Here is a 15,748-nt window from a genome sequence, read left to right on the forward strand (position 1 = left end):
GTTTTCCACTGAAAGCAAAGGATTCTCGAAACGATACGACCAGGATTCTGCTTCGAATTATTGTTTAATTAGGATTAGGTCTGCTCTTCAGGAGCTGCACAGTGATTCGATTTCTCAGAGCTCGGAAGGTTAAAATAAGAAAGGATTGGCTGGAAGGGATTCGGGTCAGCGGTTTAAAGGGGAAGAGTTCGAGACCTTGCAATAAATCCTCATCCCTGAATTTTCGTCAATCCCTGAATATTTGACATAAGATTTTTAGCCACGAGAGTTGCCTCTCTGACATATCGACGTGACATCGATATATTTTTGGAATTTCATACGCGTGATATTTCTTAATTCCTGTTCTATGGAAACACTATGTTGCACTTTCATTTTGTTTTATATTATCTATCTTTATTTCCTATTTTGGAAATTCAATTCTTTTCTAGTAGAGTTATTTATTTATTTACATTTACACCGTGAATGATGTTTATATGTTAGAAAGTAAATAGGTAAAAGGATGGAAGAGAATATCAAATATGACAGGTTCGAAAATTACAGGTGTTTCTGAAAGTATAGTGATTTATTGAAACGCCATTTGAAGATGGAAAAAGGAGAAAAGAAATCTGCTATAAAGTGTAACAAAATTTCAAGATTTAATCTACAGATTGGTTCTGATTCAAAATTCTATATTATATTTTGCACGATCAGTTATTATTGTATTATATATACAACAAAGTTTTGTTAATAATATTTTTATTCTTCGAGATGAAAAAGAATCATAAACTAATATTTTCCTCTCATATTTGGCACCCTAACTTCGGTCTTCATTAATACTGAGTGTAACAACATTTGATTCTCATAGTTTCTGCTTTACCTCACTATTTAAGCTACAAATGAATACCAAAATTCTGTACAGTATTTTGTTAATAATATTTTATCCTTCAAGATCAAAAAGAATAACGAATTCTCCTCTCATAATAATTAGCACTAAAATTTTGATTTCTGTCGTTCCTGATAATTAATCAATTAGTACATCAAATAACAAATACTAAAATTCTGTACTGTACATGATCAGTATCATTTATCATTATCCAATGTCATTATCCTATACATACAACAAAATTTTATTAATAATATTTTATCCTCCAAGATCAAAGAGAATCACGAACTAACATTCTCCCCTTATAATAATTAGTACTAAAATTTTGATCTCTGTCGTTCCTGATAATTAAGCAATTAGTACATCAAATAACAAATACTAAAATTCTGTACTGTACATGACCAGTGATCATCCTATTATACATACAACAAAATTTTGTTAACAATATTTTATCCTCCAAGATCAAAGAGAATCACTAACTAACATTCTCCTCCGATAATAATTAGCATTGAAATTTTGATTTATGTCGTTCCTGGTAATTAATCAATTAGTATATCAAGTAACAAATACTAAAATTCTGTACTGTACATGACCAGTCACCATTCTATTATATATAAAACAAAATCTTATTAATAGTATTTTATCCTCCAAGATCAAAAAGAATAATAATAATAACTAATATTCCCCTCTCATAGTAATTGGCGCTAAAATTTTGACCCCTGTCGTTCCTGATAATTCACCAATTAGTACATCGAATAATTAGTACATCGAATAACAAATTTATATTTCACCTTTACCTTTTTATCTCGCGTTGTTACCAGAAATTATAAATTCCCCATTATACGTCCATCCTTATTATTTCCCCCGGCTTATGCCTTCCACGTATCCCGCAACAAAATCTTATTACCGTGATGCTTTTGTTCCCCGATTACTTTCGTCTCTCAAGGATTTAAGCTCGTCCGGAAAAGAACAATTGCATGCAAATCCTCGTGGAGATCGTCGCGAGGTACAGCGTGCTTTCGCAGAACCACGCCATTTGCATGATCTTTACAATTGCACAGCTGGAATTGCTGTTCGTGTGAACGTTTTGGTCCAAGGGTCGTATCCTGGACGAAGCTCGCGTTTTAAAGCGGCCATCAGCGTCGCCGGAAGTCGAGGGCTTTGTGGCGAACGCCATTAAAATTCGAACGCCATCAAGTTCGATTAAATCGTCGAACAACACCGATATTCGTCTCATTATTATTATTATTATTATTATTATTATTATTATTATTATTCTCATTATTATTTTTTCGTTTTAAAAATTTTTAACGAGTCGAAGAAAGAACGGCTTCTTTCATCGCGAGATACTAGTCGTTGCACGGTTTATCCTGCACGAAATCATGCGATTTTATATGCTCACCGTGGCGTGAAATTGAAAAACACACGATCACGACGGGTTCGCGAACACTTTCGATGAATATCGACACTCGGTAAATAAATGTCGTTCGCATATAAATGACGGGGAAAAAGAAATGACGAATCGATTCGTAGTGTACCAGAGTGCGGAAGGATATTTCAGTGGGATCGAGATTTAAAATTGAAATCTTGGCGATAACGCGATGCCGATATTTAGAATTTGTTTTTTAAAAAACGGGACGCGTTTTATTTCGTTTCGTTGATTTTTAGCAGAGATTGGCGAATTTCTGATTTCTACGATTATCGAAGATGTGTGTACACGTGTGCGAGTGATTGGGAAAGTAGTATAAGTCGCGTATTTCTCGTCCTGAAGTATTAAAAGCTTTGTGATTTAAATATCCTATATATTAATAAGATAATGAGGATAAATCTGTGAACTTCGACGCGTTTTATTTCGTTTCGTTGATTTTTAGCAGAGATTGGCGAATTTCTGGTTTCTACGATTATCGAAGATGTGTGTACACGTGTGCGAGTGATTGGGAAAGTAGTATAAGTCGCGTATTTCTCGTCCTGAAGTATTAAAAGCTTCTTGATTTAAATATCCTATAAATTAATAAGATAATGAGGAAAAATCTATGAATTTGATATAAAAATGAAATTTCTTGCTATTTTTACAAAAATTATTTCGTTCTATTACAATATAAATGGATGCAATTACTTTTGGGAGGATTTCTTATTTACATCACTTTCATCATTATTTTGCACTTACTTTTGAGAAGATTAATATTGATTATTTATTAAGGTAAAATCGTGACTGTATATTTTTATTGTGATATTTCAAGTGCTATTAATTATGTCTACTATCTTCAGGTACACATTGCAGTAGGTCATTACTGAAACACTAAAATCAGTCACCATTTCAGTCACTTGACATTTATTATTAATTTTAATACTTCTAAATCCCAGTCAGTAATTACAATATTTTAATTACTATCAACTATGCCAATTATTTTTAGGTACACATTACACTAGGCCAGTAGAAGAATTAAATGACAAAGGATACTAAAACAAGTCACGATTTTAATTACTCGATTTTTACTATTAATTTTAATATTTCTAAATCCCAGTCAGTAATTACAATATTTTAATTACTATCAACTATGCCAATTATTTTTAGGTACACATTACACTAGGTCAGTAGAAACAAGAAAAGATACTACAACAAATAATGATTTTTCTCACCTAACACGCTTAGTTTCAATTTTTATTTTATTCAATTCGGAGAATTTCCAATGTAACAAAATTGGATGTAATTCTCTCGACTGTTAAAATTTTTGCGTCGGACGCATGTGGGAGTTATTGACAGAAACCAGGGCTGTGTTCAGGATTGCTCGTTTTTGATCGATCCGTCGCGAGAAGCCGTAACGAAACTCATTCTATGTGCACGCAATAATGTAAATATCACGTAACTCCGAAGAATAATTGAAACGAAAGAGACACATCGATCTTGGGCTAACTTCGTAACTTCTTCCTCCGGTACAACGCGATATCGCTGAATTTGTAACTCCGCTGCTCGACAGAAAGAAATTCGAAGCATCGAGGAGTATTCGTGAAATATCGGAGAACCATAAAGTCACTGAACCGTTCCGAAAATTAGATTTTGCGACGAATTTTACCTCGCAACTGGAAATCGGTCCCCGATTCCTGATTTTCAATTTCTTTTCGATCCTCTGCCGTCTAATTCCATTTTCCATCTTCGTTTATAGCTCTCCACTTGTTCGTCCACGATTGAATTTTCTTCATCTCTCAGATCTCAAGTTTATATTATTAATTACCAAGTTTCCAGGATTAATTTTTCCTCGTCAATCGTTCGTAGCTTTTATCATTAATTTTCGCTCCTCGATCCTCGCCACTTGATATTCACTTTATAATCCTGCGTTGTAAACCTCGAATCCTCGTTTTGTAACTCCCGGTTTCTAATTCTGACATGGATCGTACATTAACCTGCCACAGGAAATGCATCCCCTTTTCTCTTATTTCCATAATATTTCACTCTTAGATATTTCGTTCAAAGAGGCAGACAAGTTTCTGAATTTTTCATTTGGAGGGTCAAAGAACAATCAAAACTCGTGTATTTCTAATTCTTTTGTTTTAAAAAATAAATTTATGCAATTAATAAAATAAATAAAACTTTTAATAAAATATTTTTATTTTATTTTATAAAAAATTATTTATTTTATTTTTAAAAATTGTTATTTTAATAAAATAAAATGAATTGGATAAATTAAAAGAAATATTAATTTCTGTATATTGATTCTTTGCTCTCCATTGACGTCATTGTAGAAACACTAACAGTCCTCGAGATGATTTTCTAATTCATCTTCACTGATAAAGATTACAGGGTGTAAATAAATTTAATAATAATTTATAAATTTATGGACTGGATAAATTAAAAGAAATTTTTATTTCTGTATATTGATTCTTTGCTCTCCATTGACTCCATTATAGAGACATTGTTAGTCTTCGAGATAATTTTCTAATTCATCTTCACTGATAAAGATGACAGAATATAAATAAATTTGAAAATAATTTTGATTAATTCTTTTTCGAAATTTAATTTTTGCTTTCAAAATACGTTCTACCACGGACTATGTTAGGGTTGTTGATGGAATAAAAATATTCTCAGAGTGCGAAGAATTAAAATTCGGAAATCCTTAAACTATTCGAGGTAGCCATTTTTAATTTATATGTCAAATAAAAAGAAAAGTCAAAGAATTATTCGAAATATTTAAATATTTATAACTATATTGAAATATAGTTTAAGTTTTTAACCCTTTGCATTCGACCATTTTTTGACTGAAGAAGAGTAGGAGTTCAAAAATTTTCTGCTACAAAGCTGACGATGTTATTTTGAGCAGTAAATAAGAAATTGTATAATAATTAACACGTAGAATTATTTAATTTCGATACCTCGCACACTGTTACGTTATTTTAAATTTGACATATTAATTAATATAGATCTTCGAAATTTTATCAAATGGTGACTGAAAGGCATCTCTCGAGTGCAAAGGGTTAATATTCATATACAATATTATATGTAATATTAAATACTAATTTGTAATATATAATATATAATATTAGTATATAATATTAAAAGTGAATTAAAAATTCGAATCAACTATTTGGCATTTCTCTGCTGTTAGTATGACATTTATACGGTTATATACTTATCTTGGCACACGCAATTTAAACAGAAAGCAGCTTCGGATTACAGTAGAATTTATGCGAAATTCTGTCTTCTAAAATAATTCCGCACACGATGATCGATGAGATTAAGATGGAGGCTTCTCGATGATCATTTCTCAGCGACGAATGCTGATAAGTTTGCTCTCAGTCAACATTGGGTCACTTCAGTTTGGTACAGGATTCCATTGAAATTCCAACGTGTCCCAGCCATTACCTATAATTCACTGGTTTAACTACCTTATCGTCGTTTCGCATTTCCATCATAACTTTGCGACAAAGCATTTATGAACTTTTTTATTCCACGTTTGTCTCAATACTGAGGACATCCCGACGGAGTTGACACGGGAAAGCCTGTGAAACCGAACACGTAATTTCTAATTATTTTTATTCCTTTCGGAAAATATTTTCCCAACGAGACATTCAATATTTCCAAAGTAATAATGAAACGATAATTTAATTTCCTCTGCAACGACGTGTTCCAATCCTATCCTGGCACCTCATCTATCAATTTCTTCGTCGAATCCGGAGTAACGTTTCCCCATTCTAATTGTAATAATTCCTACAAATGTCTCCCTTAATATTTCCTCCAAAATTCACTGTCTCGATCATTAAAAACATTTTCTAATTTCGCAATTACGGGGATAATCATTTTTTCTTGGTATCTAGGTTGGAAATATGTTATGAGAAGAGATGTATAACATAATTTGCAATTTGAACTTTGTCTTATTTTCCTATTTGGTTCTTGATGGTCTCAGATGTCACAGAATGTGAATTTTAGCACACATTATTTCGTGGTACTAGTTTACCACGTGTTTCAATTATTTTTCAAAATTTCCACATATTTACGACATGTGTTCACAGACTATACATCTATAAATCCATCGTCTATAAACACCTACGATATCTAAAATAAATTCGTCGAATCCTTGACTCCGAATATTCTTTGGTCCTTAATGGTACTCTCAGACGTCACTGAATACGAATCCCAGTACTAATTTACCACGTGTTCCAATTATTCTTCAAAATTCCCACATATTTACGATCTACGTAATATTCTTTGATCCTTAACGATACTCTCAGACGTCGAAGAAAACGAATTTCAGCAAACATCATTCCTCAGTAATAATTCACCACGCGTTTCAATTATTTTTCAAAATTCCCACATATTTATAATCTGCGTTCATGGACTATGCATCCATAAATCCATCTCGCCTTTAAACACGTATGATATCTAAGATAAATCCTTCGAATATTCTCTGGTCCTTAATGGTATTCTCAGACGTCACAGGATACGAATTCTAGTATTAATTTACCACGTGTTCCAATTATTTTTCAAAATTCCCACATATTTATAATCTGCGTTCACAGACTATGCATCCATAAAACCATCGCTTATAAACACGTATGATATCTAAGATAAATCCTTCGAATATTCTCTGGTCCTTAATGGTACTCTCAGACGTCACAGGATACGAATTCTAGTATTAATTTACCACATGTTCCAATTATTTTTCAAAATTCCCACATATTTATAATCTGCGTTCACAGACTATGCATCCATAAAACCATCGCTTATAAACACGTATGATATCTAAGATAAATCCTTCGAATATTCTCTGGTCCTTAATGGTACTCTCAGACGTCACAGGATACGAATTCTAGTATTAATTTACCACGTGTTCCAATTATTTTTCAAAATTCCCACATATTTATAATCTGCGTTCACAGACTATGCATCCATAAAACCATCGCCTATAAACACGTACGATATCCAAAATAAATCCGTCGAATCCTCGACTGCGAACAATATGAAAAACGAACGATGGAAAACCATGCGAGCCAATTTCGAAACTTTTTATCCTTCTTTTATCCTGCAGCATCCACGAACGACCGAGAAAGCCTCGCTGAACCTGTTTTCCACGGCGTCTTACGCGTTCACCGTGTCGCCGTAATTTGAATTCCCGGTCGAAGGAAAACTCTTTTGCTCTTGGCGGAAGCCGGTAGAAGCTAGCCATGGGGAATAACGGGTCGACTGAAGCCTCAAAAATCGTCTCTTTTTCCCTTCCCTCTTTCTATGGTACAATCGATACGTCCCGCGGCTCGTAAACGCTCGTACGTCTATGACGCGAGTAGCTTCCGTTTTAATGATCCATCCCTTCCGGTGTAACGCCGGTAATCCATAAGACGGCCTCGTGCACAGGCTGACGCCTTCACAGGAATATCAAATCGCGATTTATGCGCGTTCGAATCGAGCATTGCCGTGTATCTGTCGCAATAACGCTAGGTATAGGTACACACAGGACCGGGCTCGATCCTGGCCTGGAGTCGGGAAATTATTGGAGCTGGTTCAGGCTCGATAGGAATGCGAAAAGTGAGCAGATGGAGGAAGAGCTGTTCATGGCCTTTTTAGCTTCCAGGCGAACGGGTTGGGTGGTCTTGTCACGCGTTTCCACTTTAATGCCGATATCCGTAGGAAGCATTGATGCGTGCACTGGAATGAGTAGCAGTGTCACGATAGAATAACTATGGGGTAGTTTGGATAATAAAATATTCGAATATTAGGTAACAGGAGGTTCGAATGTTACGGTATTTATGGATTGAATGGCAATATCAGACTGGTTCTACTGTTTAATACGAAATTTCATTTGTAATATACATCGGGTAATTTTAGGTAGAATTTCCCTTGTTGGAAACGCGTAATGCGAGTACAAAATGCAATGGTGCTGACATATGAGAGTCTACGAGAGAACAGATATAATATTGTTACAAAATTTCGGAAAATTGACAAGGTCCAAAAGAAATTTTGAAAATTGCGATGGATCTCACAAATATGAGAGTCTATGAAAAAAGAAGTATAGTTTTGCTATAAAATTTCGGAAAATTGATAAGGTCCAAAAGAAATTTTGAAAATTGCGATGGATCTGACAAATATGAATTTATGAAAAAAGGAGTATAATTTTGCTATAAAATTTCGGAAAATTGACAAGGTCTAAAAGGAATTTTGGAAATTTACGATAGATGGCAAATATCTTAAATTTGGATCGTAGCTGTCAACCTGGCATCATTTTCCAGACATGAATTACTGAAGAATCGTTTGGATAATAAAATATTCGAATATTAGGTAAAAGGAGGTTAGAATATTACGATATTTATGGATTAAATGGTAATATCAGACTGGTTCTACTGTTTAATGCGAAATTTCATTTGTAATATACATCGGGTAATTTTAGGTAGAATTTCCTTCGTTGAAAACGCGTAATGCGAGTACCAAATGCAATGGTGCTGACATATGAGAGTCTACGAGAGAACAGATATAATATTGTTACAAAATTTCGGAAAATTGACAAGGTCTAAAAGGAATTTTAAAAATTGCGATGGATCTGACAAATATGAGATTCTACGAGAAAAGAGATACAATATTGTTACAAAATTTCAGAAAATTGTCAACGTCTAAAAGAAATTTTGAAAATTTACGATAGATAACAAATATCTTAAATTTGGATCGTAGCTGTCAACTTGGCATCGATTTCCAAAAATAAATCTTTGAAGAATCGTTTGGATAATAAAATATTGAAACGTTAGATACCAGAAGATTCGAATGTTACAATATTTATGGACTGAATAGGAATTAACCTGTTCAATACAAATTTTAATCTGAAATATCCATCAGGAAATTCTAGGTAGAGTTTACTTTCTTGAAAGCACGTAATTCGAGTACCAAGTACAATGGAGCTGACGTATGAAAGTCTAGGAGAGAAGAGATACAATATTGTTACAAAATTTTGGAAAATTGACAAGGGCCAAAAGGAATTTTGAAAATTACAATAGCTCTGACATATGAGAGTCTATGAAAGGAGAGATACAATTTTGTTATAAAATTTCGAAAAATTGACAAGGTCCAAAAGGAATTTTGAAAATTTACAATAGATAGCAAATATTTTAAATTTGGATCGTAGCTCTCAGCTTGGCATAGTTTTCCAAAAATATATTTTTGGAAAACGATGCCAATTACCAGGTCTCACCACATGGAGGTGGCTACGCATCGAGACCCAAGTTTTAGGGACCTACTGACAGTCTTCTGTGCCAAAGTTACTCTTGTCTAACAGAGGAAAAACTACTCGCACTATATCAATGTCTTATAAAATAAAATTCGCATCGGTATACTAAATTTTAATATTCTTATTCCGCAACACCAGTATTTTTCATTTCGAAAGACTCCATCTCTAGGTTCCCATATAAATTGGGATTCAAGAAAAATATAGAAAACGTGGAGAGATAAAAATTGATATGAAAGTCACGATTCATCCTCGACACAATTACTTTTCTTCTATAATAACATAACTCCGGATTTATTATTATTAAATAATCGCTTATTGGTATTGGGTAACTCGTTACATACTCTTTAGTACACTATAGAAGAAACTAAATTTTTTTAAATAAATAAATTTGTAAACTATTTATTATATATCTACTATATACGTTGACTGTTCTAATTATTCATATGTAAGTAAATATAATTTATGAAAAATTATTAATACTTATTTTTACCAATTTGTTTACATTATTTACGTTATTGTATTAATCGAGATTTCATCGCTCTTTTCACGAGCCAAAAATGCTGTAGTTAACAAATTTATCGGCGATCTAGTATAAAAATAATGGAAAAATCAGTTATGCGGAAGATTGAATTATTCTAAATCGAATTTTCCAGGGTTATGGCGCGAAATTTGAATATTGAAATAATTGAATAGTTATTGAAATATTGCGATGACTCTCCTTTTATTTATTAGTTTCTAAATTATGCTTGTTTGCATCCTATGCATTATTATTCGAACCAACGTGATCGTGTTTCGAATTTAAATTATATTTCTCTTCTCCTTTTTGCGTTTCGCGTTACATTTTTATCACTCGCGTAGTAAAAATATTCGTACCTTTGAAATGAAAATGAAAATTATATCGCTTCCGAACTTCATTCGCACGTGTAACAATAATTTCGATCTAACATCGCTTGAAAATAATTAATTTTTCCGTCAGTCATCGATAGCAAGCGACATTTTCTTCTTTTCTTCTTTTTATTTGCGTCATGGACACTCGTCCTGAATAATAAGGGGATATAACGGATTAAAAGATGCAGGGTGAGTACTCCGGCTCGTATATTTCGCGAGTCTCGTCGAATAAAAAGACACGAAGAGGGATGTTAAAACGGGGCTCAGAGTTCGTTAGAATTTCACAAAGGAAAATTGTTACAGCAAAGTGTAAAGGATGTTTTACGGTTCGTTTGCATTCCTTTTTTTTTTAGGCACATAGCTTATGTTTTTCCCTATCACGCATGGCAAATTAAATTGTCGCGTGACTTTGAAGATTATTTCCGGGAACGTTTCGCCTTTAATGTAATTTCGGATTGCTCGAAGCGAGAATTTTCTTCCATAAAACTCGAAGAATACATCAACGAAGCTAAAGCATTCTTTAGAAAGTACCCATTCTATAAAGTAATTTTGCAAAAAAAATTTGAATATCGAAAATTATTTCTTATTATTCTACTCGTGAGTAGAATCTAAGTTTCGAGGAGATGTGCCAGGGGTACAGTATAGTGATCATTTGGGGACGAAATAAATCAGTCGATCAGATCATAGACAGTTTTTTAAATATCCCTTTCATTTTTTTTTTTTATTTTTTTAATCAAGGAAAATTTTATTCCATCTTGTAACTTAAATTTGGTATAATTTCTAAAAATGAAAATAATTTTTTCCTCTGATTTTAATAATTTTAATAATTTCTAAGCAGGAAAATTTTATTCCATCCTGTAACTTAAATTTGTTATAATTTCTAAAAATGAAAATAATTTTTTCCTGTGATTTTAATAATTTTAATAATTTCTAAACAGGAAAATTTTATTCCATCCTGTAACTTAAATTTTGTATAATTTCTAAAAATGAATATCTTCTGTAACAATCAGAAGAATAAAACATTTTAAAGAAAAGTAAAATTTCCAATAATATTTATTCAATTATTAGCATTAATTAATTGTGATCACTATAAGATGAAAGAGAGCGAACAAGTAAACAAAGAATTGTTACTTTCCACATCCTTAGAGGAAGCAAGCAAATTCTCAAACAAATGAAAAATAAATATATTTTTCTCCCATACCGATAAAAATTAATTCACAGTAATTCCCAATTAAAATCAACGTCTCTTCCAACCCTGCAAGAAAAAGAAAAATTCTCAAACGAATAATAAACACATATTCTTCTAGTATACCGATAAAAATTAATTTCCAGTAATTTCCAACTAAAAACGTATATATCCTTCTCCCACGCCGAGGGAGAAACATTCCCAATAATTTCCAATTAAAATTAACGTTTCTTTCAATCGAACGAAAAATCGAAAAATGGCGGAACACGCGTCACCTTCGCGACTGAAGCTTGCAATACTCGTCACGATCGTGGAGTAAGTCACGAAAGACAGAAATGTCGTATCGACAGCAACGGAATAGGAAGAGGAAGAAGGTCCTTCGAATTTCCCATTGTCGTTTCAATAAGCTGCTAAGTGACCGGATTTCGTTTTTAATTAGAAAGGCAGGCGCGATCGTGCACGTCGCGAAGTTAATTATGAAAGTGGCCGGTCGTGCAGCTGGTCGCGCCATTTAAGATCAAATTACATTAGCGTCGTGAGCCACGGGGTACTCCGCATTCTGCTGCTGCTATAGACCCCCGCAAATAGGCGGCAACGTCTTTTTTAAATGAATATTCACGACGGGGATTCGGAAACCATTAACGCTGTTGACACGCGTTACTACTGCGCCAATTAATTCGCGACCTCACCCCATTCGCGACACCAATCAAACGAACAATCGCGATTTCACTGACGATTCGGCTTGCTTTCTTCCCTTATCCGTGGCTGGGAAAGGAAAATATGGCGACCGAGCTGTTTCCTTTAATTTCTTTAATTAACATGACCACGCAAAAGAATCGTTGATGAGAAACCAGCCATGGGGGTGAGTTCCAAGTAAAAGACTTTATTTATTATAAATCTTGCCTGATTGCTTTTTAATCTTTTCCTGGGATTTTATCGCAATTTTATTTCAATTTTTGTGTCCATGGTTAAATTTTTAACCATGGGGTTTTATCGTGCGACTTAATTTTAGCGTTGAAGTTAACCTAAATGTATTATAAATGGAAGAACATTGTATTTTGCAATGTATAAATAGCATATGCAAGAGGAAAGATTATTTGTAGCAAAGAAAGTTTAGGTATGTTCTTAAAGTTCTGATAATACTAGAAGATGGAAGTTGAAACAGGATATCAATAATATAACGATTAGTATAGATTTTTATTAGAGATCTATTGCACGTGAGTATTGTACACCGTATCCACGAAGGCCTACCAAAATTCATAATGTGACATTTAGTTAGTTTCAAGGGTTGCCAACACGCTGTGACTCTCTAAGGCGCGAAATATGAATTGAATATGCGAATATATTTGAATAACTCCAAAAATGAGGATTTAAAAAATTGACAACGAAGAGCGTTGTACCTGTTTTAATTAAATTTTAAGGAAGCCTTTTTCGTGATAATTTGGAATTGTTGAAATTGTAAATTTAATAATCAGATGTGACAATATCGTGGAACGAGTGATGCAACGTTAATCGTTCGATACTCGACGAGCATCGAGTATTAATAAGATTCTACGAGAAATGAGAAATTATTACAGCGAAAGAAAGGTTAATTCAATCGTTGGATACGTCTACAACGAAGAAATAACTTTGTGTCATTGATAAACGAGCAACAAACCGTTCTCTTAATTTGTTCCGAATACAGAAAGTGAACGGAGAAATTTGCGAGTAATCGATAGTTCGTAACGAGATATAATTGCTCAATTAATCAACTGCGAGTACTGCGAAAGCGAACATTTGTTCACCTTTTATCATAAAAGTGACCTCTTGCCGTAAAATTACGTGTATATTAAATTTAACAATACGTGTATATTAAATTTAACAGGAAAAACTGAAAATCATATATAAATTAACTTTTTCATAAGTTCACATTTTTCCGAATTAAAGAGTCCTTTGTAGACACCCAATTTGAAACTTCCAATTAAACAAATCATACTGCATTTATGATAAAACGATACGTAAAAATTTTCAAAACATTTCTAAATTTTTCTCTCATGCATTTCCAATCTTTTCCGAATGAAATATAAACAAAACGATAAATCGTGTCATAATCGCAATACTGCCATAATTTTCTTATCGTAAATAAAACTGATAAAATTTGTTCCTACGAATTAGCTAGATTAATTTACAAATAATTCTCTGGCAAGGTGAAACATCGCCTAAAATCTCCAAAACCTCTGCCATTTCCCCCCATGAACCACAAATATCGCTATAAACGTCACCCATATCCTCACACACGACACTTCGTCGAGTTTCCCTTTCAAACGTCTCAATAAACGCGACCCGGCATACTTTTTACGTCCTTTGACATGCTCCTTTTCCCATCGAAAGTACACATTATGAAAAAAGCGACCAGCCCCAAGCGTAATCAATACCCAAGTCGAAAGCGCACCTTCCACAGCGGAAAGGGAACAGTTTAGCGCAACAGGAAACCGACGATGGGGTGCAATCATTATCGAACACTGTGTAATTCCGTGGAATTGTAATGAAGGTAACCTATTTCCCGTTGATTTATATCCAGACTGCGTAATATGTTCATAAACCTAACAGATATTTCGTATATTCGTCTCTATTTCACGATCTTGCGTATGTTCGTAAAAAAAGCGGTGATAAATCTTGTAATTGATGGTAAAAACAGGTACCAGGTGACTGTGCATTTAAAAATAAATCGAAAAGGAAGAATAACATTTTTTTATTCGAGGCTCCGTTCTCGAGAAAACCGAGCACGAAAGTTCATGGGATGCGCGTGTTTAATTAAACGTCAATTCTGTGGTTGTTAGGTTAGGTAGTATTTTCGTCTGAAGAAGAACGTCTTAGAAAACAATAATCTTGTATATTATTCTACAATTAGATTCTCTTAATATAAATGTAAATGTATCATAAATAATTCGATTATTATCATAATTATCATAAATTAATGTATTATAATAAATTATCATAAATATGTATACATATATATAGTGCAAATAACAGAACACCTACCCAACGAATTTTCAACCTCCATTTTCCCAGAAACGAAGCCTCGAACGAAAAAATTTTGTTCTTCCTTTTTATCTCGTTTTTGCATGTAGAATCATTTCCTGGGTGGTTGTATCTCGATTACTGGACAGTTTGTATAATGGCGGGCAAATTGGCCGAGCTTTACGACGCCATTACGCGTTCCTCGACAGACCAAGTGCGAATTTTGGTTAGGAAATGTTTGGTTAAGTGTTCTTGTGGATGTATCGTAATTGCTCGATCCTATTCATCGAAAAATGCAAAAATGCCGTGTTGGAACGAAATTGTGTGAGTTTGATCCACTTCCTCGTTTTGTACGAGTGGCTGCTGAATATCGAATCTCGATTGCGAATATCGAGGTATTATCGACTGGTTATTTTTTGAAGAATTTCGAATTGCGAGTTCCACGTTTTCGGAGTTAATGAGAGTTTTTGTCTATTCCGGAGATGAAAAGGGGTTGAAGCTGGCATTTGCGAAGATTAACCCTTCAGTCGGTAGAAAATCGTGTCACTGGGTATATTACTCATTTATTTCATGCAGTATTTTCATTTTGTTAACGCACGTTTCTACAAAGATAATATCCAATCCCTGCTTTAATGTTGAAATTAAATAAATGCGAATGAAAGTTGCATAACGTGAGTGACATAAATGCTAATTAGTATCGGACAGGTTAATTAATTTGAGAGAGTTTTTATTTACAAAGTATTCGACCTGTAAGTGAGGAATTTTGATAAATTAATAATTAACGTTTATGAATTTTTAATAGCTATGGAATTTTATATAGAATTTATATCTTCAAGTCAGAAGATAATTTGAATTAAACTAAAGTTAGGTTAGGTTGATTTATATTATGCAGAGGTACTCTCGTTATGAAACATTGTTTCCTGTTTTATTCATTTATAGGGATTGTCGAATCCCAGGATAGATCGGATCGTAGAGACCTTCTTAAGTATGCCAGTGAAGAATTTCGATCTTCTATAATTATAAATAATTTTAATATAATATAAACAGCCTAAATCCCATGCAAATTTTATGCATGTTGCTTTCGAGGATAAAGAAGATCCTGCATAAAAT

At 33.4% G+C, this 15,748-nt stretch overlaps 1 protein-coding gene across 1 annotated transcript in view; it reads left to right on the top strand.

Annotated features, from left to right (window-relative positions):
• Window positions 1–3,326, top strand: part of LOC108546630 (growth hormone-releasing hormone receptor) — an 8,679-nt gene extending 5,353 nt beyond the window's left edge. Inside the window, exon 2 of the mRNA XM_017898833.1 lies at window positions 3,277–3,326. Within this exon, the coding sequence (XP_017754322.1) occupies window positions 3,277–3,326 (50 nt within the window). The remainder of the gene's footprint in view (window positions 1–3,276) is intronic.
• The last annotated feature ends 12,422 nt before the right edge of the window (window positions 3,327–15,748 follow it).

The sequence above is a fragment of the Eufriesea mexicana genome, unplaced genomic scaffold (assembly GCF_001483705.2).
Source record: "Eufriesea mexicana isolate 0111107269 unplaced genomic scaffold, ASM148370v2 scaffold739, whole genome shotgun sequence".
Lineage (NCBI taxonomy): Eukaryota > Metazoa > Arthropoda > Insecta > Hymenoptera > Apidae > Eufriesea > Eufriesea mexicana.